At 50.4% G+C, this 26,794-nt stretch overlaps 1 protein-coding gene across 2 annotated transcripts in view; it reads right to left on the bottom strand.

Annotated features, from left to right (window-relative positions):
- The window catches only part of SFXN5 (sideroflexin 5), a 95,167-nt gene that overhangs the window by 7,208 nt on the left and 61,165 nt on the right, over positions 1 to 26,794 (bottom strand). The window contains exons 9-12 of one of the 2 annotated variants that reach the window (XM_062493242.1): positions 21,271 to 21,361; positions 16,841 to 16,956; positions 14,166 to 14,251; positions 2,919 to 3,036 (exon numbers count right to left, since the gene is read on the bottom strand). In XM_062493242.1, coding sequence (XP_062349226.1) covers positions 2,919 to 3,036; positions 14,166 to 14,251; positions 16,841 to 16,956; positions 21,271 to 21,361 — 411 coding nt within the window. Of the gene's footprint in view, positions 1 to 2,918; positions 3,037 to 14,161; positions 14,252 to 16,840; positions 16,957 to 21,270; positions 21,362 to 26,794 lie in introns of those variants that run through there. The other variant, XM_062493241.1, reaches the window with a different exon arrangement.

Genomic DNA, 26,794 nt, shown 5'->3' with positions numbered 1-26,794 from the left:
ACTGACCCCTCAGCCTCTGTGTTTGCTCCCTGATTGACACAAGGTTGTGAGCGAGCGATGAAGGGCAGAATTTGGCTCCCTCACAATTCCTGCCTTTTTTTGGGAAGAGAACACGTCCCCTACAACTCGGTGCCAATCTGGTCGCCGTAGCTCTTGGTACAATAGCATGGTCCTGTCCTGCTGAGTCCATGGGAAAAGCAGAGACATTCCCACCTGCACACAGATGGGTGTTTAAACACCTCTCAATTCCCTGTTTGACAACATGGAATCATTCAGGTTGGAAAAGACTCCGAGCCCAGCCGTTGAAGTTCATGGTCTGATGATGAGTGCCCAAAAATTCACAGCTTTTGAGAACACTCCCTGCAAGGAGACTTGGATTCCCCATCCAGAGATGGATCCAGAGGGATTTTTCCAGGTAAACACTCATTTTGGTCCCTTGAGCATCACCACAGAAACCTCCAAAGACATTTTGGAGAATGAGGGGAACAACCTTCATAAACACTCACATGTTTATAGAAAATGCAAACATTATGGAAAGTCAGCTGGGAGAGCTGGGAATGTTTCCCTGGAGAAGGGAAAATTCCAAGGAATCCTCAGAGTCCCTGAGGGGGCTCCAGGAGAGCTGGAGAGGGACTGGGGACAAGGCAGGGAGGGACAGGACACAGGGAATGGCTTCCACTGGGAAAGGGGACATTGGGCTGGGATCTTGGGAAGGAATTCCTGCCTGGGAGGGTGGAGAGGGGCTGGGCTGCAATTCCCAGATTTGCTGTGGCTGCCCCTGGATCCCTGGCAGTGCCCAAGGCCAGGTTGGATCCACCTGGGACAGCGGGAGGTGTCCCTGCCCATGTTTGGGGTGGCTCTGGGTGGGATCTGGGCTCCCTCCTGATCCAAACCACTCTGGGATTCCGTGACTGACCAGCCCTGGCTGCCCGTGGAGCCCCTGACCCCGTGGTGTGAGCAGATGTGGGATCCAGCTGTGCAGGGCTCCCATCCCATGGAGCAGAGCTGGATCCCAGCAGGCAGAGCTCAGGCAGGCTCTGGGAAGGTTTCTTTTCCCTGGCAGGACACGTGGGCAGCTCACGGCATCCTGCCTGATCCCTGCTCAGCGCTGATTCATGTTTACACTGCCGAGAACATCTCAGCTGCCTTCAGAAGGTCACTCCCTTCCCTGACTGGTGCCTGAAATCCCAGTATTCTTGGAGGCAAACTCAGTCCTCAGTTTTCCCTGTGGGTTAGAATTCATTCAGCTGCTGAAATCAATGAGATTTCTCCCTGCTGGAATGTCAGATACTGCACAGGAGAAATTATGTGCCACAATTCCAGTGGGAGGTGTCCCTGTCATGGCACGAAACGAGAGGGTCTTGAAGGTCTTTCCAACCCAAACCACTTCGGAATTCCAGGATTCTGGAGAAACAGTGGCAATGTCACCTTTCGGATAAATTAGGTTGTTGGTACCTGCTGTGCTCTTTCTTCCCTGATTATCCTGAAAGATTATTCCCGGAAATAGGGACTGAATTGAAAATTTCCAGGAAAATTGCACTAGGGAAGATTTAAAGCAGATATTAGGAAAGAATTCTTCCTGGGAATGGTGGTGAGGCATTGGGAGGTGCTGCCCGGAACAGGGGTGGAGTCCCCATCCCTGCAGGGACTTCCAAGCCCTGGGGATGTGGCACTTGGGGACACGGCCAGTGGTGGCCCTGGCAGTGCCAGGGAACAGTTGGACTCCATGACCTCAGAGGGCTTTTGCAGCCTTAAAAACTCAGTGATCCTCTGGAACAGGAGCAGAAGGGATGCTGTGTGCCCACACAGGGGCAGGCTGGACGTGCTCCAGGCTCTACCTTGAGCAGGTGTGAGTCCTGGAAATGCTGCTCAGCCTTTCCGCAGCAGAGCTGGGAGCAGAATTTGGGATCAGAGCACGGAGCTGATGGCCGGGGAGCTGAGGCTGAGCTCCTGCCAAAAGCACTGCCAGGCTCCGGGGATGCACAGAGCCCAGGAGAGGCAGGGAAATCACATTGCTCCTGCAACTGGGGCTTGTGCAGCTTCTGACTGCAATGCTGTGTCTGCTCCTCATGGAAGGGCTCCAAAAACGATGTTGACTAATTAGAAAAAGTTTAAGGAAGAGCCATATGAATCATTAAAGCTTCAGCAAACACGTCTTTTAGCAAGAGGCTCCAAGATTGAGATAAATTCAGGTTCTTAGAGAGAGGGGACAGTTTTCTCTCAGCCTGGAGACAGCAAGAAGGACAACAGAGAATTCCCAACACGTTTGTCAGTCAGCACACAAGTGTACAGCAAGATTCCCTGGCTGGAAGTCATGGAAAAACCCATCCAGGCTGAAAAAATCTGAATTAACCTGCAGACAGAGATCCAAAGTCCTGATCAGTTCCTGCAGCTGACACAAAAAGCTCCTTGGGAGAGAGTCCTTGTTTGACAGAGGTTTTCTCCCTTAGGAATGGAGACCTTCTCTGGAAATGCACAGATTTACAACCAGGAAAAGCTCCAATCACCAAAATTAATGACTTAGAAATAGATCCACTCAAGCAAATAGTTCAGCTGAACTGGTCTGAGTGATTTCATTGGTCATTCCCTGTTTCCTTGGCTGGCTTTCCTTCGTTCACCCCCAGGCTGGGTCTTCCCAGGAGATGAAAAAGCAAAAGCCCTCAGAGAAGCTCTGGGGAAGAACATCCCCCTCCGATGGCTGGTCCAGGCTCTTGGCCTCGTGGACAGAGCTTGGATTCAATATTTTAACTCCAAGGAAACCCCACGGTGAGGGACAGGAGCCTTCACCTGCCTGGTGAAGCTGCGCTGCTCAGGAGAGGAATATTGAAACCAGCTGTGTCCAGGAGTGGGACAGTTATCCAGGAAGGCCAAGAGGCCGTGGTTTGTCACCCTGTGAGACCCCCCGGACACTCACTGACCTCGGACATCTGCGGGAAGAGGCTGATGGCCAGGGGCAGGGCCAGGCCAAAGGCAGCGAGGCACACGAGGCTTTGGACCGGGAGAACCATCCGGGGCCGGGACCTCAGGAGCGAAGTTCTGCAAGGGAAAGGTTTGGTTAGAGCACTCCAGGGGCAGGCGAGTGCAGGACATCGCTGGATGGACACGGCGCTCACCTGGACCCCCGGGTCCCCTCTCCTCACTGGTGCCAGGCCCTTCAGAAAATCATGGAATGGGTTGGCTTGGAAAGAAGCTCAAAGATGATCCAATTCCTCCTCCTGCCATGGGCAGGGACACCTCCCCCCATCCCAGGGCCCTCCAAGCCCTGTCCAGCCTGGCCTTGGACACTGCCAGGGGTGGACACCTCCTCCTTAGCAGGTCAGCACCGAGTTCCCCCACACACAGCCCCAGTTCCACCTATCCCACACTGGGCTGAGGCACGAGGGGACCCTGTGACTTGGGCTGCAATGCAGGATGGAACCAGCATTCTATTTTCTTTTTCTTTTTCTTTTTCTTTTTCTTTTTCTTTTTCTTTTTCTTTTTCTTTTTCTTTTTCTTTTTCTTTCTTTTTTTTTCTATTCTATTCTATTCTATTCTATTCTATTCTATTCTATTCTATTCTATTCTATTCTATTCTATTCTATTCCATTCCATTCCATTCCATTCCATTCCATCCTATCCCATTCCATTCCATCCCATTCCATCCTATCCCATTCCATTCCATCCCATTCCATTCCCATTTGCAAAACCAGGCGGGACACTGACCTTTATCTCTTCCACAACCCATCCCTCATAATTCTAGGGGGATATCCCCTGTTAATGGACAGCTGTTAAACCAGCTGGGGCAGGGATCCTTATCTCTGGGGAGATATCTCCTGTTCATGACCCAGCTGTTAAACCAGCTGGGGCAGTGATCCTTATCTCTCTGGAGATATCTCCTGTTCATGACCCAGCTGTTAAACCAGCTGGGGCAGTGATCCTTATCTCTCTGGAGATATCTCCTGTTCATGACCCAGCTGTTAAACCAGCTGGGACAGTGATCCTTATCTCTCTGGAGATATCTCCTGTTCATGACCCAGCTGTTAAACCAGCTGGGGCAGTGATCCTTATCTCTGGGGAGATATCTCCTGTTCATGACCCAGCTGTTAAACCAGCTGGGGCAGTGTTCTTTAGCTCTTCCAGGACCCATCCTCCCTCCAGGAGATATCTCCTGTTCATGGATCATTGAGTCCCACTGCAGGACTGATAAAATTCCATCATCCCATTGGGAGATGCTCCAGCCAGGGGCAGGAGCCAAGCATTCCCTACCCAGATAAAATCTGAGATTTGGAACATCAGAGCAGCCTTTTCCCACTGGATCCCAGAGGAAAACCAGACCCTTCTACGTCATCACTGGAGCTTTGGAGGAAAACTGCACCTTCCACAGGAGCACTGCTCCAACAGAACCACATCTGTGACTGCAGGAGGATGCAGCCACCATTTAATGGGACTGCTCTAACACCCTGAGTGACTGACGGGGGTCAGCTTGGATTCTCACTCTGCAGTGGTTTGGGTGTTTGTAATACTGCATTTCTATTTTAATTTTCCTAGTAAAGAACTCTTATTACTATTCCCATATCTTTGACTGAGAGCTCCTTAATTTCAAAACTGTAATAATTTGGAGGGAGGAGGTTTTCATTCTCCATTTCAAGAGAGGGTCCTGCCTTCCTCAGCAGAGACCTGTCTGTCAAACCAAGGCACCCACCACAGGTGACACCTGCAGCAAGGGTACACCTGATGCCCAGCAGCCAGAAGGAAATCAGGTCCTTGGGAGGCACTGGGAGCTTTGGAAAAGGCAAAAACAGCCTCGTTAATGGGACAATAAACCCACAACATTGACAATCCCTTAATTTGTTAAAATCCAACATCTGCTGTGGGTGACAAGGATGTTTTAACATCTGCTGTTCTCAGGGGACATTTATGAATTCAAGACTTGTTAACAGCAAACTCCTGAAGATACCTGCAAGATCAGGTTCTGGTAATGACCCAAAAGTGACCCTTCTGATGGAATTAACTCTGGAAAACTGGGACATTTGGCTGGTAGAAGCTGGTATATGAAATATATTCCAGGATTCAGGCAGTTTGCCAGTGTTAGAGGGGAAAATATCATCGTGAAGGATTTATTCTGGAGCCATTTACAAAAAGGATCCCTATCATTCAAGTGGGGGGAAAAAAGGGAATATAAACCAACAGCTGGATGGGCAGTTTTGTTGGAATGTTTGGTGTGTAGGAGCAATGTGGAGAGGGAGTGGATTTGCTGCTGGGTTATTTAGGGAACGGCTGGAGCTGTGTCAGGGGAGGTTTAGGTTGGATTTTAGGGAAAGGTTCCTCATCCAGAGGGTGCTGGGCACTGCCCAGGCTCCCCAGGGAACGGGCACAGCCCCAGAAAGCTCCAGGAGCGTTAGGACACCAGGGATGGAGACAGACAGGGTGGTATTTTGGGATGTCTGTGCAGGGCTAGGGCTTGGAGGGATGATGCCTGTGGTCCAGCTCAGGATATTCCATGATTCCATGATCTCCTTCCCTCTGGGGCAGTCACTGGAGCTCTCCTTGGCCAGGGAAGGTACAAGAGACGACACTAACCCCTGAACATCCATTCCTGTGGTGACATCACTGGGATTAAACCTCTCCCAACCCAAAGTGTGCCATTCCCAGGTTCCAGCCAGCCCTTCCCAGCCCTGCCTTGGCAAGATTGAAGCCAGGCTGGATCTCAGGTCACCTCAGCCCCTTGCTCCATGTCCAGTGCCAGCTGCAAACACACGTGGGGGATCTGCTGGGAAGGAATTCATCCCCTGCTCCTGTCTGGGCACACTCAGCCTCCTCACCCTTGCTGAAAGCTGCCTTCATCTCCAGAAGCTTGGGAAGACGTGGGGAGAGCAAACACCAGAGTTTGACTCCCCCAGCATCTCAGCTCCTCGCTAATAAGCTCTCGAGACGGAGTTGATCCTATCAATTTGTGCTGTGAAAGTCAAGCTTCTGTTCTCCAATATTGAGCAGCTCTGTGCTGCACAGAGCACGGCTGCAGCTCAGATCCTTGCACAGAAGCCTGCAAGGCTTCGTCCAAGCAGGAAAGGTGACCTGTGCAAGGAGGAGAGCGGGTCATCTGTCCAAGGAGGAAAGGTACCTGTGCAAGCAGGCAAAGTCACCTGTCCCAGCAGGAAAAGTGTCCTGTCCAAGGAGGAGAGCAGGTCACCCGTCCAAGGAGGAAAGGTGACCTGTTCCAGCAGGGAAGGAGCTGGTCTGTTCCACTAGGAAAGGAGGCGACCTGTCCAGGGAGGAGAGCAGGTCACCTGTCTGAGCAGGAAAAGTGACCTGTCCCACCAGGAAAGGTCACCTGTCCAAGAAGGGTGACCTGTGCAAGGAGGAGAGCAGGTCACCTGTCCCAGCAGGAAATGAGGTGACCTGTTCAAGGAGGAGAGCAGGTCACCTGTCCCAGCAGGAAATGAGGTGACCTGTTCAAGGAGGAGAGCAGGTCACCTGTCCAAACAGGGAAGGTGACCTGTGCAAGGAGGAAAGCAGCAGACCTGCTCCACACCCTTTAACACCTGCCTTGTTCCGGGACTGCTGCAGATAAACTGGGATCATCCCCGGGATGCACAGGGGCAGATCCTGGAGCTGGTTTTTGTCCCGCTGAAGCTGCTGGAGCTTCTGTGATCCGTGAGGGCCCTCGCTGGGACAATCCCAGGAGCAGCATCCTCACAGCCTCCCTGGGGTTCGGTTCAGAGCCAAGACATGGCTGATGACAGCACCCCTGACATCTTAATTTGGAACTGCACCCTCTGTAATTATTGCCCTGTCGGGGACCTTATAATCACCCAAGTAAAACCTCTACCAATTTAAAATGATCCCGGGTCCAGCCCCCAGGTGAGACTTCAGGGGTGCTTCCAACTCAGGCCAGTTCAAATTACAAGGGCCGACCTCCTAATTAGGAAGAGTTACGGCTTGATTTAAAAAGGAGAGCAGGCTAATTAACACATGTAGTGTAATGTCTTAATTGGGATTCAGATTGGAGAATCTGTGTGGTTCACACAAATGACTCATAATTAGCCAAGAGGTCCAGTTTTCTCCCGTCCCTGGGATCCCTGCTCCCGACACGGATCCGGGGAGGATGGGGAGTTAAATATTGCATTTTGTGAGCTGTCAGCTGCAATGCTAATCCCTCTTTTCACCCATTAACCCCCCGGAAGGGAGTGGTGAGGAGCTTCCAAAGGCTTTCACTGCAGAGGATCAGCACAGATTGAAAATAAATAAAATTAACATCCCTTTGGTGGAGAGGGATTTCGTTTATGCCGCAGCCCCGCGTGCTCTGCCAAAGGTTTGGGTCAGGGAACGGGGAGGTCTGAACCTGCAGAGCCCCCTGGCACCCAACTCTGGCATCTTCTGGAGCCTAAACAATCCCAGGGTGAGAAAGGTTGGGAGGGAACTCACTCAATCCAACCTCCCTGCTCAGGCAGGGTCCCCTGGAGCACAGAGTTCAGGGCTGTCTCCTGGTGGATTTTGACTATCTCAAAAGATACTCAGAAAAGAGATATTAAAAATTGAATTACTGAACATTATCAGAAATATTTTTAAAAGCAGGATATGTTCACGAAGCAGAGAAAGGAGCCTGATTTATTCACAACCCCACCCCACCACGACTCTGCAGAAGTTTTGGTGCTGTTCCACAGGAAAACAGGAGTTTTGGAGACCTCACCCCACACCCAGGGCAGGAACAGCTTTGGAATGAAACCCTGGCTCAGATTATCCAACAAGGAGTTGGAAAGTTTGCACCAAGAGCTCTCACACTGGAAAGCTGCAGGAGGACAAGAGAATCATGGACTCATGGAATGGTTGGGGTTGGAAGGGACCTTAAAGCCCATCAGGGACACCTCCCACTATCCCAATGTCCAACCTGGCCTTGGACACTGCCAGGGATCCAGAGGCAGCCACAGAAATGGAATTTTTCTCTGGGAATTCCATCCCAGGGCCTTCCCACCCTCCCAGCCAGGAATTCCTTCCCAAGATCGTATCCAAACCTCCCCTCCCTCATCTTGAGACCATCTCCCCTCATCCTTTCACTCCCTGCTCTTGGGAAAAGCCCCTCTCCAGCCTTTCATAACCTCCTTTAAAACATTTATTTTATTCTCCCCAACTTTCTAACTGAACATTTTTGGTCTGTCTCACTGGCAAAACCAATCCATGTCTCTCCCCTGACCTCGGCACAGTGAAGAACAGGATTTTATTTTATAACGCTTCCCTCCTCCTCTTTTTTCCCCTCAATCTTTGTTCCTTTACCCTTTCCAACCCCCCAGTGCCTCTTCCTCCTGCAATTTCCCTCTACAACTTTTGCTGAGAAGCCACTGGGAGAGGCAGGAGGGTGCTGGGAAGGCTCAGCTGAGCTCGCGGTGTCCGTAGGTACAAACACAAGCAGACAGTGCATCTGCTGCACAGACACGGAGTGTTGGAGCTCTTGTAAATACACCTTCATTCAACTTTCATCACAGTGTTCATTAGTGGTTTAAATTTTGCATAATTTGGCAGCTGCCTCTGGCGTTTTTCAGGAGGTGCTGTAATTTATTCCATATGGAAGTCAGGCGCTGCACTCCGAAGGAGTTATCGGGTGCACTGAACCAGGGCTGTATTTGTCTGGGAGGAGGTGTCAGATGCTAAACTAAACATGACAGGAGTGAACCCGAGTCTCCCAGCTGACAGATTCTGAGGGGTTGCTGTGCTGTTTGCTGTAAACAGGTTCAGAGGCAGCTCAGACACCGCGAGACGCCGGCACCGCCACGGGGCTGCAGCTCGGGGGCTCCCAGAATCCTCAGAAATCCCCCCCCACAATGTTCCAAGGAAGTTTGGGATTCCCAGATCCCCCTTCTGCTGAGACCCTGTCAGAGCCTGCCAGGTCTCTCTGCTCTGCTCCTCAGATTTTCTCACTCGTTTTGGGTTCGTTTTGGGAAATCTGAGCTCCAGCAGCAGCTCTGCTGTCCCACCACTGTCCTCACTCTGGTGTCCCCCCAGAGGACACAGCAGATGCCAAAGGAGGAAGGCTGGGGGGTTTTAGTGCTTGATTGACACCATTAAAGGAGCAGTTTCCGTGTTTACTCCGGGAACAGCCCCAGCAGCTGAAGGTGTCACTGCTGGCAGCTGCTGAGCCCAAACAAACTTCACCCAGCTGAGCTGGACGGGGCCTTTGGAGGAAAAGCACCTGTGGGAACATCCTGCACTCACTGATGGGGGAATATCTCCAGGAAAAGTCCATGGACACGAGGGCCAGCAGGGCCTCCTTCCACCCCCCCAGTTCTGCAGTGACAAACGTGGTTCCAGCAGAGGAAAATCCTTTCCAGCACCACAAAGCACTGGCCACCCCCCAGGAAAATCCATTTTTCCTGGTGCCACTGATTTAGCTCAGCCAGAGCAGCTCTGCAGTGTTGATCCAGCCTGGGAACATCCTGATTTTATGGAATTTACAGGAAAACAGCTCTGGGAACTGCTGCACGAGGAGGATTGGGAGATGAAGAAGAGCAGAAATGCTCCTCTTCCATGGACACAACAGCTCTGCTCCCATTTCTGCCTCAGCTCCTGCCCATGGCCAGCAAATCCAGCAATTCCAGCTTGGTCTCTTCCCCAGACACTGCCCAGCCAGCTCCAAGGCCTTCTCCAGTGCATCCTGACATTCCCAAGCTCTTGGAACCTTCTCAGGCCTGCCCTGTGCTTCAGACGCTCTGGAAGGTTTTCTCTGAGGGGCAGAGAGGAGAGATAGATGAGATGAGATGAGATGAGATGAGATGAGATGAGATGAGATGAGATGAGATGAGGATGTGAGAAGAACTCAGGTTCTTCACTCTCCACTCAGAGATCCCCCAGAGTGTCCCCAGCAGATGCTGGTGATGGACTGAGCTCCTCCAGTTCTTGGCCAGACCACAGGAACCAAAATTTTGGGCTCTGCCAGCACAGAGCTCAGCCTGAGGCTGCACTTTCAGCTGCAGTCCCACACAAACCAGCTGCAGGATGCTCTGCAAGGAGCAGGGAGCTGCAGGAAGGCTGCTGGAGAAGCCTCGGATGGTGGCTGGGAGCAAACAGCTCCATTTCCCAAATTTCATCATAACAACCAAACCAAGGATTCACAGGTGCGTCTGAATAAAGGGAATAAAAGGGAATAAAGGGAAATGGGGGTGAAGAGCCCAGCTTCCTGCAGTGGGAGGTGACACAGAGACACCAAAGAATTCCCATTGCCACGGAAGAGTCGCCCTCACCCCGCACACACCACCAAACCAATACAACATTTTTCCCCCACCAAATTCGCCAGCAGGGATATTATTTATAAAAACCTCAATGAGAAATACATCTGCACAAAATAACTGACACCGTGTTCCCTGCGTGGCATATGCAGGCTGAAAATAAACATTGATTCTATATGTTCACTGCTCCAACAGAGCGTCCAAGCAGCAGGAAATGCATGAAACATGGGGAAGAATGGGAGCGCGGCAGTGGGAGGGAACGTGGAATTGCTTGGAGAGCAGAGAAGGCGGCCCCGGGAGTTAAAATACACAGCAGGCAAAGAGACGAGAGGAGCCAAGAGAGCTGAAAAAAATGGCACAAGAGACGAGAGAGGCAGCTGGGGGAGTTAAAACATGCAGATGGAGAGATGGCTGGGAGAGAGGAAAGACCTGGATCCGAGCGGAAAGACGGCAACCAGGAACTGGCCACTTAAAATAAACTTTGGGATCAGCGAGGTGCAGACGAGGCAGGGAGAATTCCTGGGGTCTGAAACCCTGCTGGGAGCAGGGGCTGGGCCCTGGAGGGGTGGGAGTCCCATCCAGGTGAGCAGGATCACCCACCTGCACCCAGCATCACAGCAGGCACGGGAATCGTCCCCTCCTTCCCACAGCCCCAAATGCAAATCCACTGGAAGAATCACATCCCCTCCTTCCCATATCCCAAAAGAAATCCATTGGAAGAATCACATCCCCTCCTTCCTATATCCCATAATTCAAATGACTTCGAGGAATCGTCCCCTCCTTCCCACAGTCCCAAATGAAAATCCATTGGGAGAATCACCCTCTACTTCCCACATCCCAAATGAAAATCCATTGGGAGAATCACCCTCTACTTCCCACAGTCCCAAATGAAAATCCATTGGGAGAATCACCCTCTACTTCCCACATCCCAAATGAAAATCCATTGGAGGAACTGTTCCCTTCCTTCCCCACAATCACAAATTGAATTGACCTTGAGGAATCGTCCCCTCCTTCCCATATCCCAGAAGAAAATCTATTGGAAAAATCATCCCCTCCTTCCCATATCCCAAATGAAAATCCATTGGAAGAACCATCCTCTACTTCCCATATCCCAAAAGAAAATCCATTGGAAGAATCATCTCCTCCTTCCCATGATCCCAAATGCAAATGGCTTGGAGGAATTACTGCCCTCTTTCCCCACATTCCCAAAACGTAAATCCATTGGAAGAATCACATCCCCTCCTTCCCATATCCCAAAACGTAAATCCATTGGAAGAATCACATCCCCTCCTTCCCATCTCCCAAATCAAACCCACTGGAGGATCCAGGCTGTGACTCCTGATCCCAGCTCTCCAAATAATGAGTGACACGTTCATCCTTCCCATTTACAGCCCCCGTAGGGATTTTTATAAATTATAATAAATAATAAATGCCTGCCTGGATCTCACCCCCATTAAAAACACCCTACTCGAGCTCAAATCCTACTAAATTTATAAAGTTACACTTTCCCCACAAATGCTCCAAAGGTTTGTGGGGGTTTTTTCGTTTTTTTTTTTTTGTTTTTGTTTTTTTTTTTCCGTTTTATTCTTCTTTTGTTTTGTTTTTGGGGGTTTTTGGGGGTTTTTTTGGGAGGATTTTTTGGTTGTTTTTTTGTTGCTTTTTGGGGTTTTTCTGGTTGTTTTGTTTTGTTTTTTTTTTTGTGGTTTTTTTTTGTTTTGGTTTTGGGTTTTTTGTTTGTTTGTCTGGGGATTTTTGTTTGCTTTTTGGGGTTTTTGTTTTGTTTTTGTTTTGTTTTGTTTTGTTTTGGTTTTGTTTTCCCCAAAATGAGCTTTCAGCTCTGACTGAGCCCTTCAGGAAGCAGTTTTCAGGTGTGTGGGTGGACTCCAGACCCAGGGACACTCCCCATGTCCCAAGGGTGCTCCTCAGGTCCCACCACCCCCAGCAGCATGGCCAAGCCACCCCTCACTCCCCACCCCTGCTGCTTCTCATCCCAGCCCTCCAGGAATCCACGGATATTCGATGGAAAACGAAGCAGGCACAAAGCTCTGGGGAGAATTCAGGCAGGCAAGAGCAGAGCCCAGATTATTTTTATACCCACAGAGTTTCGTGGCAGCGAGAAGGAAAATTTTTCTCTCACAAACGTGAATGAAAGCTTTCAATAAATTAAAATGATGATTTTTTTGAGGGCACTCTCCTGTAAGCTGACAGATAAAATCAGTTTTGGTAAGGCCTGCACTGAGCACAGGAGCATCCAGCAGAACTCGTACCAACCTGAGGATTTATGATGTCCCTGAGGACAAAGAAATGATTTATTGCTTTTGTTTTGCTGCAAAGGATGGAGCAAATTTCACCATCAGTTTTATTTTCTCCTCAGGTGCCAATCCCATTTTACTGTCAGGTTTATTTCAGCTTGGATGGGCCCCCAGTGTGTTCTGCTGGAGACAACAATTTATTAATTTCTCCAATTTTTTTGCATATAAAAGATTTTACGTGCGGATACCCAGCAAAGTTCCATTGAAGCAATAAAATAATTCGTCCTGGGTGTTGATTTTATTGGGGGATGGTTAAATGGGAACCAGTTAAACCAGTAGGAACACACAAAACCACCTCAGCCTGGGTTCCTACACACGGCTTGGAGTAAACCCTGAGTAAATTACTCCAGAATAAATTACTCCAGAGTCAGGAAGCCCAAAGCAAGGCATGGCCACTGTCGGGCACATTCCCAGCAGATCCTGCAGGAAAATCCTGGCCTGGGGACCATGTGGGTGACAAAGGAACTTGGGGCAGAGAAGAGGCTGCAGAGATTTTGTCCAGAAGGAGAATGAAATAAAAGTCAAATGTTTGGCACAAAATTAGGGCTGGAATCTGCTCTTCATTGGGATTAGATGGACTTTAAGGTCTCTTTCTACCCAAACAATTCCATGATTCCATGATAATCTCTGGCTGAACACCAGCCAAGCCCTTTTAATCCCTGATGTGTTCTGAGAACTGAAAATCATGGACAGTTTTCCACTAAATTCAGAGAGTTTTGTCTCCCCCTGACCATCCATGACGGATTATTCAAACTGCTGGGATGAGTTTAAATAACCACATCAATAGAAAACTTCAACAAGCCGGACATGGGTCCAAAATGATGGAACTGGGAATCTAATAAGCAAAATAATAATAAAAAAAATCTATTTGCTGGATGAAATTTGAAGGGGGACCTTGTGGCTCTGAACAATTGCAGGACAGGAGGGGACAACCAGAGGGGATTTGGGATCTGCTCCCAGGGAACAGGGACAGGAGGAGAGGGAACGGCCTCAGGGAGGGTTTAGGTTGGATTTGGGGAAAATTCCTTCATGGGAAGGTTTGTTAAACACTGAAAGGGGCTGCCCAGCACAGTGCTGGAGTCCCCATTCCTGCAGGGATATCCAAACCCTGTGGATGTGGCCCTTGGGGACATGGGGCAGTGCTGGGGATGGTTGGACTGGGTGACCTTGCAGGACCATTCCAACCTAAACCATTCCATGATTCCATAAAAGAGCGAAGCCTGACAGTCACTGAGGACCTTTCCTTTCCTTTCCTTTCCTTTCCTTTCCTTTCCTTTCCTTTCCTTTCCTTTCCTTTCCTTTCCTTTCCTTTCCTTTCCTTTCCTTTCCTTTCCTTTCCTTTCCTTTCCTTTCCTTTCCTTTCCTTTCCTTTCCTTTCCTTTCCTTTCCTTTCCTTTCCTTTCCTTTCCTTTCCTTTCCTTTCCTTCCCTTTCCTCCCCTTTCCTCCCCTTTCCTCCCCTTTCCTCCCCTTTCCTCCCTCCCCTCCCCCTCCCCTCCCCTCCCCTCCCCTCCCCTCCCCTCCCCTCCCCTCCCCTCCCCTCCCCTCCCCTCCCCTCCCCTCCCCTCCCCTCCCCTCCCCTCCCCTCCCCTCCCCTCCCCTCCCCTCCCCTCCCCTCCCCTCCCTCCCCTCCCCTCCCCTCCCCTCGGGCACACTCACTTCTCCAGCACGGACATGATGATGGGAGGTAGAACCAGTATAGGCATGGGCAGGACCACTCTGGTCAGGGCTGTTTCCAGCAGAGCCTGCGGGGCAAAAACAAACAAATGAACACATCCAGACCTCCCAAACACAGACCAGGATGGACCTGCCGGGCTCAGAAATGGCTCTGCTGGGTTTTTGGTGGGAAGGAGAGGGGCAGCAGGCACGGCCAGCTCTGCCACGAGCTGTTTGGTCACAACGTTCTGGGTCACAAAGGCAGCAGAATAAACAGAGACACAGGAGAGCTTCCCTGGCTCCACCTGGTGTGAGCAAAAGTGCCCAAACATCCCAAATATTCCTGCACTGACAGCTCAGGGCTGCCTGGAGGGACACAGGGAGCAGGGACAGCTGCCTGGAGATGTTGAGGGGAAGTGTTCTAGGGGGAATGCTGGAGGGAAATGTTGGGGAGAAATTTGGAGGGAAATGTGGGAGGGAAATGTTGGGGGGAAATTTGGAGGGAAATGGGTGGAAATTTGGAGGGAAATGTTGGAGGGAAATTTGGAGGGGAAATTTGGAGGGGAACATTCCCCCCATGGGCTGAGCAGCACTTCCAGCCCCTCCTCGTTGAGCTGAGTTTTAATTCCAGCTTGGGATGCAGCTCCAGGAACTTCCAGTCAATGCTGGTTTATTCCTTGCAGGGATTTGGGACGCTCAGGGCTCTCCTCTCCCAGGAAAACCCCAAATCATGGATCTGCAGCTGTGCCTCCACTGATTCTTCCTTCCTGACTCAACAGAAGGAGCAACCAAAGCAGGATTTGGATTTACTGAGGCCCAGAGATCTTCCAGTCCCTTGCAGGGCTCCAGGAGAGCTGGAGAGGGACTGGGGACAAGGCATGGAGGGACAGGACACAGGGAATGGCTTCCACTGGGAAAGGGGACATTGGGCTGGGATCTTGGGAAGGAATTCCTGCCTGGGCTGCAATTCCCAGATTTGCTGTGGCTGCCCCTGGATCCCTGGCAGTGTCCAAGGCCAGGTTGGATCCACCTGGGACAGTGGGAGGTGTCCCTGCCATGGAAGGGGTGACACTGGAAGGGATTTGGGGTCCTTTCCACCCAACCCACTCCGTGATTTTATGTCACAGGGACATCTACATCACAACAAACCCTCACACAGGCACAGCTGTGTCACACTGAGGCTCTGCCACGTTTTACATGACAAAAACCAGGATTAACCTATCCAGGAATTAATTATCCAGACATTGGATGGCAGTTGAGCAGAAGTTCCCAGAACTCCCAAATTTCATGTTTAAGCTCCAGCTCCATCACTCTCACAGCACCTTCACTTTAATATTTTATTTTCTCTTTCAGCCATCAGGATGGAGAGGGGAAAGTGGGACCTGGAGCCGGTTAATGGAAGTGAGGAAAACTGGCTCCAAGAAGTGTGTCTGAGCCCTTCACCAGATTGTTTTAATCCCCCTGTTAACCAACAATATGGAGCTCTCGAGATCTCCCCGTTCCTGCCGAGGACTGCAGAGCTGTACATTAATTGCTGTCTCTGGAGTGCCTTGGACAGAAGGAGGGAGGAAAATGCCAAGCATTATATTATTAACTCCTGTGCCTGGGCGTGTGCTCGGTACAGCTCCACATCTCAGCTGAGATCCCACTTGGAAACAAGAGCTCAGGGGGATGCTCAGGAGCCAGAACACACCGAGGGGTGGGCAGGGAACAGCTCCAGGCAGATGGCACAGGGTGGGCTACAGGGGAAGCAAAGCAGCTCCTAACCAGGGTCGGAACATCTGGCTGCCCTCACCCAGCTCTGGGGAGCAGTTTTTGGCACAGGTTTGGCAGGGCAGGGTGGAAAAGCTGCTCAGCTCATTTGGGAAAAGGTGTGAGGGATCTTGGCTGGGTATTCCACAAGGAATTCCTTGTGGAAGCATCGGGCACAGGATCTGTCCTCGGTGTCCCTGTGCTCTTCCAAGCCATCAGGGCCAGCCCCCGGATTTCCCTGCACCACACAGACCTGGGATCTCCTCCATTCCCAGCCCTTAAAGCCCTGGACTGCAGTGGCTGTGGGATGTGTTGAGCTGGAATCAGCTCCCCCAGTTCCCCCAGCACCCCCAGTTCCCAATGATCCCCCAGCATCCCCAGCACCCCCAGTTCCCAATGCTCCCCCAGTTCCCAATGTTCCCCTGGTTCCCCCAGTTCCCAATGTTCCCCCAGTTCCCCCAGCTCCTCCAGTTCCCAATGTTCCCCCAGTTCCCAATCTTCCCACAGCATCCCCAGCTCCCCCAGTTCCCAATGATCCCCCAGTTCCCAATGTTCCCCCGGTTCCCCCAGTTCCCAATGTTCCCCCAGCATCCCCAGCTCTCCCAGCTCCCAATGCTCCCCCAGCATCCCCAGCTCTCCCAGCTCCCAATGCTCCCCCAGTTCCCAATGTTCCCCCATCTCCCCCATCTCCCCCAGTTCCCCCAGTTCCCCCAACTCTCCCAGCTCCCCCATCTCCCCCAGCTCCCCCAGTTCCCAATGTTCCCCTGGTTCCCCCAGTTCCCAATGTTCCCCTGGTTCCCCCAGCTCCCCCAGTTCCCAATGTTCCCCTGGTTCCCCCAGTTCCCAATGTTCCCCTGGTTCCCCCAGCTCCCCCAGTTCCCAGTGTTCCCCCAGTTCCCCCAGTTCCCCCAGTTCCTCATACTCACATGTTTGGCAGCGACTCTGGAAGAGCCCACGACGTTCCCACTGCTGTCCAGCACATCGATCCCTTCCTCCAGCTCCGTGTGCCTCATCAGGACCACGTTGCAGATGTTGGCACTGGCTGAGGAGCAGAAAAGCAGGAGGATCAGCCCTGCTCTAGTCCCCACTGGCAGCTGCTCTTTGCCCTGAAGGTTTCCAGGTTTCCTTCCCTCAGTCTGCTGAGGTGAAGTTTTCTGATCCCACCCCCCCCCAAAAAAAATGGGATTCTCAAGGAGAATAATAACCAATTTTTTTTTGTCCCCTGGGACAATAAGGGCAAATAGGATTACAGAGAGGTCTAGTGCAAGGTGTCCTTGCCTCTAGTTGGAACTCAATGGTCTTTAGGTCCTTTCCAGCCAAAACCAATCCGTGATTTTCCCCATTTTTGGGGAAAAAATGGCTCCGTGCACCAGGACCTTTCTGCCCCTTGCTCCTTTCCCAGCCTGTGGCTCCTGAGGCCTTGAGATGACCCCGAATTCTGTCTCTCAAGTCTGATCAAGGGTTGGCGTTGCACACCACCCTCCCACCTGCAGCCCCTCCCCAGGGCTCAGGCACTTCCCAACTTCTCCCGAACAAAAGCTGCAAATTCCCACAAAACTTTTGGGCTGATCAAATGGCATTTTCCAGGAACCGCTTCTCCCCCCACCAATAAAACTTTCCACCCAGAACTGAGACAAACCCACTGCTGCTGCAAGTACCAGTGCCTTCCAAAAATGTGTTTCTGCACTGCTTGATGGGTTAATATTCGCTAATTAATCTCAATTCATGTCATATAACAAATGTCTAATTTTTTGAGGGTGGTGGGTGGGTGAGCCCTCTCCGAAGGCAGCTCTGTGCAATCAAGGATGATTTGTGGTGACAAATGCTCCTTCCACTCGAGAGGGAGAGGAACACACACACACGCACACTCTGTCTCTCTCTTTAATATTCCAACTACCAGACCACTCTTCCCATCTATCAAAATATCTGTGTTCCCAACCCTTCAGCTCCTGAATCCCAGATAAAGAACAAAACAAGGCCTTTCGTTTCAAGAAAGTTTAGCCCTTGCTTGTTTCTGGTGTTTGGTTTTGGTTTTTTTTTTTTCCATTTTTAACCCTCTCCCGCGTCGTCCTTCTCGCCACAGAGAGATCAGACACCCCAGCAGAGCTGCTCTGGCCAGGGATGCCCTGGCACAGAATTCCTGACAGGCTCAGCATGGGCTGTTCAGACCTGACTGACGCTCCCAAGATGTTTTTCCACGGATTCTGCATTCCCTGACCTGATCCCTGATCGTTTGTCCGAGACGAGCCGCTCACGTAACTGCTCCCCTTCTGCTTTCTTTTTTTTTTTTTTTTTAGAAAACGCTGCTCATTATGGCTAAACTTGGATTTCGTGGACGTCTCAAAGACACAGTGGTGGGGAAGAAATAAATAAATATGTGTGCAGACAAAGTGATCCGCAGGATTTGGGAAGAAATTGTGCGAATGTGGCCTGGGAGCTGCGGCTGTGAAAGCGCTCTGAGCACACAGGAGCTGGGTTCAGGCTCCAAACCAAGCCACCACCCCACTCCTGGGTGTTTGCAGATATTTTTTCTATCCCACGGCGCTTTCCACACTCTAAATCTGTCCTTGGGCATCACCTAAACACGACAATTTTGACCCCACACACACACACAAAAAAAAAAAAAGCCCAAGGAGAAGAAATCCTTCCTCCCTGTCCCTTCTCTCCAACGAGGATCTTTTTGGCAGATTTCATTTCCTTCAGGTTTGGGATGCAATTTTTAGACCTTTCTGAGGTGTCTTTTTTTTTTTTTTTTTTTTATGTCCAGGATAAAGCACGCCTTCACCAGTGACACTCTGACTTCAGGGACCCAGTTCTGGGGAAGAAAAGGATGGATTGGGTTCTTGGAATTCCCAGATCCTCCCCCTCGTCACCTGTGAGAAGGGATCCTGCCCCTCCCTGCCTCCCCCTGCTCAAATTCAGGCTCCAGGACCCTCCTTCCCTCCCCTCCTGTCCCCACGGAACCCTTCACCCCCAGAGGCCGCTCCGACCCCAATCCCAAACCCCTTTTCCAGTGGGGCAGCCTCTCCTCCACGACCTGCCCCCTGGATTGGACTCCTGCATTCCTGGACATGGGTGGGATTTTTATTTTTTTTGGACAATTTAAGAATATTTTTTTACCATTTTGGGATTTTTTTTTTTTTACAATTTTGGAATTTTTTTGGACAATCTTGGGTATTATTTTTGTTTTACAATTTTGGGATATTTTTGGACAATCTTGGGAATTTTTTTTTCACAATTTTGGGATTTTTTTTTTACAATTCTGGGATTTTTTTTTTTTTTACAATTTTGGGATTTTTCAGGGTTTTTTTTGGTTTTTTGGGGTTTTTTTGTTTGGTTTTTTTTGGTTTTTTTTTTGTTTTTGTTTTGTTTTGTTTTGTTTTGTTTTTTGGACAATTTTGGGATTTTCAGCTGCCACAAACCATTCCTGGAGGAAGGTGAGGTCAGGGCCTGCCCCAGCACCGCCGGTGTTAAAGGTGTGCTGCAGGTGGGCGTTCACTGGGGGTGCAAACACAACCTTTACACACCTGGACACCTCTCCCAGAGCCCATCCCAGCTCCCCCAAAACTCCCTGGGGTCCTCACCAACTTCCCTGCTAGAGTTTGGGTCCCTTCCCTCCGTTGGGAATTTGGGGTGGACCCTCAAGCTCGGATGTCCCTCCAGTTCTCCAGCTCTGGGGGTCAGTGGAGAGGAAGGCAAGGAAGGGATGGGGAAAACTCTTTGATTCCACAGAATCCTGGAATTATTAAGGCTGGAAGGCTAATACCATTATTATTCATATTATATATAATTATTATAATTATATAAAAGACTTCTAAGATCATCAAGTCCAACCGTGGAGCATCACTGCCAGATCCACCTCTAAACCCCAAACTCAGCTCTGGGGTTTTGGAGCAGCAGCTTTACCCCAGCGTTTGGCTTTTTGTGTAGAAATCGAGAATTTCTGCCTTTCTGCTGGGGGTTCAAAAGTAATTAGGAGACACATCTTAATTAAGGGTTTGTCCAGGTCTGCAAACCACAAACCAGCAATTACTGGGAGGATCCTGGATCATATGGAAGCGTGGCAAATAAAATATTAGCTGGGGAATTAATTACAGGCTAAACAAATTAATTACGGGCCCTCAGTCAATGCCAACACAAGCACCTTGGTGTGAAAACAGATCAAGCCTGCAGCAAGGATTTCCTGAGTGCCTTTGACTCAAACTCCACCTCAGAGCTCCCTCCTGGGGCTTGAACTCATCCCTTGTGCTCTCCCGCTTAGAAAAACCCATGGGAAGCTGAATCCCTCCAAAACAGATCCCAGAAAAAGTCCCAGGAAAACAACAACAATTCCCACAGATCCCTTGTGTGCAACCCCCAGAGCACAGTCCTGCTCTGCAAGCTTTTTTTGTCTTTTTTTTTTTTTTTTTTGCTCCTCTGGCAGAAAAGAGGGGAAAAAAAAAAAAAAACAACAGCAACTCAGGAATCGAGGGCTGGAGGGACACAACAAAGTTTTAACATCCCCGTTAGAAATGGAGCAGAAAGGCCAAAAAAAGTGAGAGCAGCAGAGGTGAAGGGGCTCAGGAAAGCTCTGAGGATGTGGCACATGCATGGCAAAGGAAAAACCTGAAAGGAAAATCTGGCATTAAAAGGCTGAAAAAGGAACCTGGAACAGGGAGCAAACCCCATTTTTTAGTGGTTTCCTCCATGCCTGGGCAATTTTTTGCACCCCCTTTGTAAATAAACGTGTTTACACAAATAAAAAAAAAACTTACCCCAGAGCCACTGGTGATTTCTTCAGGGCTAAAATAACTCAGCCTGTGCTACAGGTTGGAACCACAGGGCCCAGCAAAGGCTGAGTCCAGCACATCCCTTCCCTCAAACACATTTACTGGTGATAAAACACCCATAAAATGCTCCACCGAGCCAGGAGCAGCCTCAGTCCTGCACACACTTGGGGCTGCTCTTCATCAGCGGCTCTGAGATGGGCACGTCCAGAGCAGAACCATTTCTTTGCATTTTATTGCAGAATAACCACAGTGCTGCTGCTTATTTGAAGGTTTGGCACAGCTCAACCCAGGTTTTGCAGCTGAAATGCTCTCAGACTGGAATGGTTGAGGAACAGCCAGCATTGATCACGTTGGAAGCTGCTTCAGAGTGGACAGCGCAGCTGAAAATGCTCCAGCAGAGGCTTTGCAGCATTTTTCTGCCAAAAATTCTGCTCTGCAGAGTCCCACCCCCGCCTGCCCCAGCTCAGGCACCAGCACTGGGAGGACACGAGCAGGAAGGAAGGAGTTGTGTCCATCCCAGTGGCCTCTGGCCACCCTCAGGTTTGCAGCCACCGCTTGGAAGACAAAGAAAAGGAATTTTTCCTTACCGACAGCAGGGAATGGCACGAACCTCTGGATCAGGAGCCGAGTGGCTGGGGTGAACTTGTTTGCTCTCTGGATCAGGACATTAAGGCCCACCTTGGAATGGAGGAGAGCAAAGCAGAGAAGCAGAGTTAGCGGCCAGGAGCGGGGCAGGTGGCACAGTTTGGGGTCTCTGCCCATGAAGAGGCGTTTGAGAACTAAACCTGCCCCCAGCTGCAGGGTTTGGCTGTGCTGGGCTCAACTCTTCAGTCAATACAGAGTTAAACACAACTGTTGAGCTTAAAACAAGGGTAGAACCCAACCTTTGGGCTTAAATGAAGAGCTGAACCCAACTCGGGTTTAAAGGAAGGGTTGAACCCAATTCTGGTTTATATGAAGAGCTGAACTCAACTCTTGGGTTTAAATGAAGGACTGAGCCCAACTTGGGTTTAAATGAAGAGCTGAACCCAACTCGGGTTTATATGAAGGGTTGAACCCAACTGTTGGGTTTAAATGAAGGGTTGAACTCAACTCTTGAGTTTAAATGAAGGGTTGAACTCAACTCTTGGGTTCAGATGAAGGGTTGAACCCAACTCAGGGCGATACAAACTGTTGAACCCAAGAATTTGGTTTAAATGAAGGATTGAACCCAGCCTCTGGCCTTAAAAAAGGGTTGAACCCAACTCTAGGGTTTATAAGAAAGGCTGAACCCAACGTTTGGGTGTAAGTGAAGGGTTGAACCCAACAGTTGGGTTTATCCAAAGTGCTGAACCCAACCACTGGGTCTCAGTGAAGGGTCCAACTGCTGGATTTAAACAAAGGGTTAAACCCACCACAGGGTTTAAATGAAGAGTTCAACCCAGCTCTTGGGTTTAAATGAAGGACTGAACCCAACTGTTGGGTTTATATGAAGAGTTCAACCCAACTCCTGGGTTTAAATGAGAAGTTGAACTCAGCTTCTGGGTTCAGATGAAGGGTTGAACCCAACTCAGGGTGATACAAACTGTTGAACCCAAGAATTTGGTTTAAATGAAGGATTGAACCCAGCCTCTGGTCTTAAAAAAGGTTTGAACCCAACTCTTGGGTTTATAAGGGTTGAACCCAGCTCTTTGGTTTAAATGAAGAGCTGAACTCAACTGTTGGGTTTACACAAAGCACTGAGCTCAACTGTTGGACTGGACCAAACCATTGGGTTTAAATGAAGGACTGAACCCAACTGTTGGTTTTGTATGGAGTGTTGAACCCGGCTGCTTGGTTTAAACCCTTCCCAGCCAAAAGATAAGCCAGAAACCACTCCAACACCATCCGGTCCTTCTGGCAATGCCCTTGGCTGGATTTTTGCCAAGATCACCATAATTTTCCCCATCCACCACAAAAATCCTTGGGACTGGCAGTCCTCACCTAGCTGGGAAAAACCCAAATTTCAGTGGTGGTGGTGGTGGTGGCCCAACACAATCAATTCCTTCTCCAGAAGTCAGGACTACACAACCCCACCCAGCACCAACATTTGGGCTGTGAAGTTTATTATAACCACAGATTTATTTTTGTTGCCTCGTCCAACCCTTGGATAATGCAGAGCTGTCCATAGTTTTTCATGGATCTGAGTCATTGTGCAAGTTCATAAAACCAGCACAGAGGAGTCGCTGCCTCCTGAGCACCACATTGAAAACACTGATATTTGGGAGAATCTCCATCAAAACCAGCCTCATGCACGAGTGGGACTAAAAAAACCAACCCATAAAATAACCAAATCTGTTCTTGGGGAATGACTTCTGTCTTTAAATTACTCTTCCTCACAATATTTGCTTTTTCATCTCCCTGCCAAAAAAACCCCACATGCACAAACAAAACCTAACAGCCCCAACCTGGGAATTTTCAGCTGGAAATGGAAGCCTTGAGCAAAGTGTGGCTGAAATGTTTTAAGCCCAAAATGCAGCAAAAATTAAAAAAAAAAAATTTTTTTTGAAACAAAAAAAATCAGCCCAAACCAAAAAAGCTGCCAGAAAACAGCAATTTGGGGAGGGGGGGATTAAAAAGCAAAGAGAAACCAGGGAGAAGAAGTTTTGCAGGCTGCTACATTATACATGTACATCCCAACACATCCCAGTACATCCCAGCACGTCCCAGTACATCCCCAGCACATCCCAGTATATCCCAGCAAATCCCAGAACATCCCAGCACATCCCAGCACATTCCAGTACATCCCAGCACATTCCAGCACCTCCCGGCACATCCCAGCACATCCCAGTGCATCCCAGCACCTCCCAATATATCCCAGCATATCTCAGCACCTCCCAGCACCTCCCAGCACATCCCAGCACATCCCAGCACCTCCCAGCACATCCCAGTACATCCTAGCATTTCCCAGCACATCCCAGCAGATCCCAGCACCTCCCAGAACCTCCCGGCACATCCCGGCACATCCCAGCACATCCCAGCACCTCCCAGAACCTCCCAGCACCTCCCAGAACCTCCCGGCACATCCCAGCACACCCCAGCACCTCCCAGAACCTCCCAGCACCTCCCAGAACCTCCCGGCACATCCCAGCACCTCCCAGAACTTCCCAGCACCTCCCAGAACCTCCCGGCACATCCCAGCACATCCCAGCACCTCCCAGCAGATCCCAGCACCTCCCAGCACCTCCCAGAACCTCCCAGCACATCCCAGCACCTCCCAGCACATCCCAGCACATCCCAGCACCTCCCAGCACATCCCAGCGTGCCGGAGCCTGGGAGGAAGAGGAGGAGAAGCTGGGGAAGCCCAGCTGCTTTTCCAGCCCCAGGAAATATTTCCAGAGCCTTTCCAGAGGGTTTTCACGCAGCCCCCAAGCAGGAGCTGCTCCTGTGCCCTCTGCAAACGCAGCTCTGGAGCCGAGCCCAGGAGAGCCACGCTGACCCTGCTTAGTCTGGACAGCAGTGAGGGCTCCTCCTCAACCTCTGCCCCTTCAAAAATGACTGGGTCATTTTTATTTTATATTTTTCAGGTGTTGGGATGAGTGTTTTCAAAGTCTGAACTCCTCCAGGAACTCTAACACAGTCTAAAATGCGTGACTTTAGGAGAAGCCAGTTTTAAGCCTGGCTTTGCTGGTCTGCCCCATGGATTTGGATATTTAGTCTGGATATGGTTAATCTGTGCCCGAGACAAATTTTGTTGGGTTTGCAGCCCCGCTCAGGGGTTTGATGGAGGCTTTGACAATGAAGTGGAAGAGCAGCAGCTTTTGAAAGAGAAAAGCTGAGTCTGGGAGAGCCACCACTGCGAGGGCAGCGATATAAAAGCATTTTACTTCCAGATTTAATGTCATTAACTCAGTCCCCACTTGCAGCAACCACCCTGGTGGGAATATGGAATTAAATGTTGCTGGAGATTAAATCCCATCTCCCAAATCCTCAGCGCAAGGATTGGATATAGGAAGCTAATGAGGGTTTGTTTTCCACAGTTTGGAAATTGCTGTCGCTGATCTGTGAGCTCCTTCCCGCGGGCCTTGAGGTGGGATCAGGGCAAACAGGGCAGGGGCAGGAACTGCTCAACCTCAGGCCACCAAAGCGAAAGAGCCATGGAGGAGATGTTAATGAGTTTAATTACTCGGGACTGGCCGAAGGATGCTGTTGAGGCAAATCCATCATTAAAAACCAAGCCCGGGTTTATTGTTGTGACCGTCACCAGTCGCTGAGCAGGATCTGCAGCACTGGTGATGGAAACAGGGAATAGAGTCGGGAGGATTCACCTCAGCAAACATGGCACGAGTACAGAATCCCTGGAAAAGCCCTCTGAGATCAAGGCCAACCATTCCCAGCGCTGCCCCATGTCCCCAAGGGTCACAACCACAGCTTTGAAATCCCGGAAGGGACGGGGACACCACCCCTGCCCCGGGCAGCTGTGCCTGACAACCTTTTGGTGAAGGAATTCTTCCTGATATCCAAGCCAACCTTCCCTGGCACAGCCCGAAAGCTGCTTCCTCCTGTCCCATGGCCCCCTTTGCAGCTCAGCTTCTCTGGGCAACTCCAGGGCTTGGCAGAATTCCAGAATGGCTTGGGTGGGAAGGGACCTTAAAGAACATCCATGGCAAGGACACTTCCACTGTCCCAGGCTGCTGCAAGCCCTGTCCAACCTGGCCTGGGACACTCCAGGGATGGGGAGTTGCCCATGGTGAACATTGCTGCACTGGGACAAGATCAAATCCAGCTTTTAACAAATGCCTGGTTTGTTGAGGTTTCCCCCTTGGAAAGCCAGGGACAGCTGGACAAAGGGACACAGGAGGGACACAGGGACATGTGAGTGACACAGGGACACAGGAGGGACACAGGGACATGGGAATGGACACAGGGACACAGGGAGTGACACGGGGATGCAGGAGTGACACAGGGACACAGGAGGGACACAGGGACATGGGAATGGACACAGGGACACGGGGAGTGACACAGGGATGCAGGAGTGACACAGGGACACAGGAGGGACACAGGGACATGGGAATGGACACAGGAGGGACACAGGCACATGTGAGTGACACAGGGACACAGGAGTGGACACAGGGACACAGGAGGGACACAGGGACACGGGAATGGACACGGGGACACAGGAGTGACACAGGGACGCAGGATTGACACAGAGACACATAGCTGGGCACATGAGTGGACTCAGAGACACGTGAGTGACACAGGGACACATGGATGGACACATGAGTGGATTCACAAGCACAGGAGTGGACAGAGGGACACAGGAGCGACACAAGGACACAGGAGGGACACAGGGACATGTGAGTGACACAGGGACACAGGAGTGGACACAGGAGTGACACAGGGACACATGAGGGACACAGGGACACTGAAGTAACACATGACACCAACACTTCCTAACATCCCACAGCAGGAATCTGGGATCAAACCATCAGTGTGAGAGAAACCTCCCCCAGGGCTCTCCTGTGCCTCTGGCAGCACTCTGCCCTCCCTCCCTTCCTCCCTCTCTCCCTTCCCTCCTCCTCCTCCATTCGAATTCCTGCCATTTCTTCAACTCCCAGTTTTGTTTCAGCATCAACAACATTCCCTCGGCAGAAGAACGTTTGTGATGTCACCACACTTCGAAACCAGAACCATCAGACACTGCCAGAGACCAACATTTCTGATCCCTTTTCTTCTCCTTCTTGTCTCAAAAAGTTCTGACCTCATGTCTACCAAGACACCATTTCTAAAACCATGGGAATTAAAAAAAAATTCCCTGCTTTTTTCCACCTTTTTATGAAGATTTTTGAAGCCTGAGAAATGGTTTTGAACGCCTGACACTGGTAGTGACCAAGCCCACATCTCTTAAACCCAGCCTAGAGCAGTAAATCCATCCAAGGCGTTATTTCACTTCATATTGAGAGGGAATTTTTATAAAATAAAGGAGTCTCAGGAATCCAGCGAGCATTAGCTGGTAGACGGAACCACCCAAATGTTCCTGAGCCACCCTCCAGACTTCATGAACTGTTCTGGAGAAATCTCCTCTGATTTAAGGGATTCAACTCTGGGGCAGCCCTGAGCTCTGCAGCTGGAGCTGGCTCTTCCAAGGGACCT

Source organism: Cinclus cinclus, chromosome 5, assembly GCF_963662255.1.
Source record: "Cinclus cinclus chromosome 5, bCinCin1.1, whole genome shotgun sequence".
Taxonomy (NCBI): Eukaryota; Metazoa; Chordata; class Aves; order Passeriformes; family Cinclidae; genus Cinclus; species Cinclus cinclus.
This window is presented reverse-complemented; position numbering and strand designations above follow the sequence as displayed.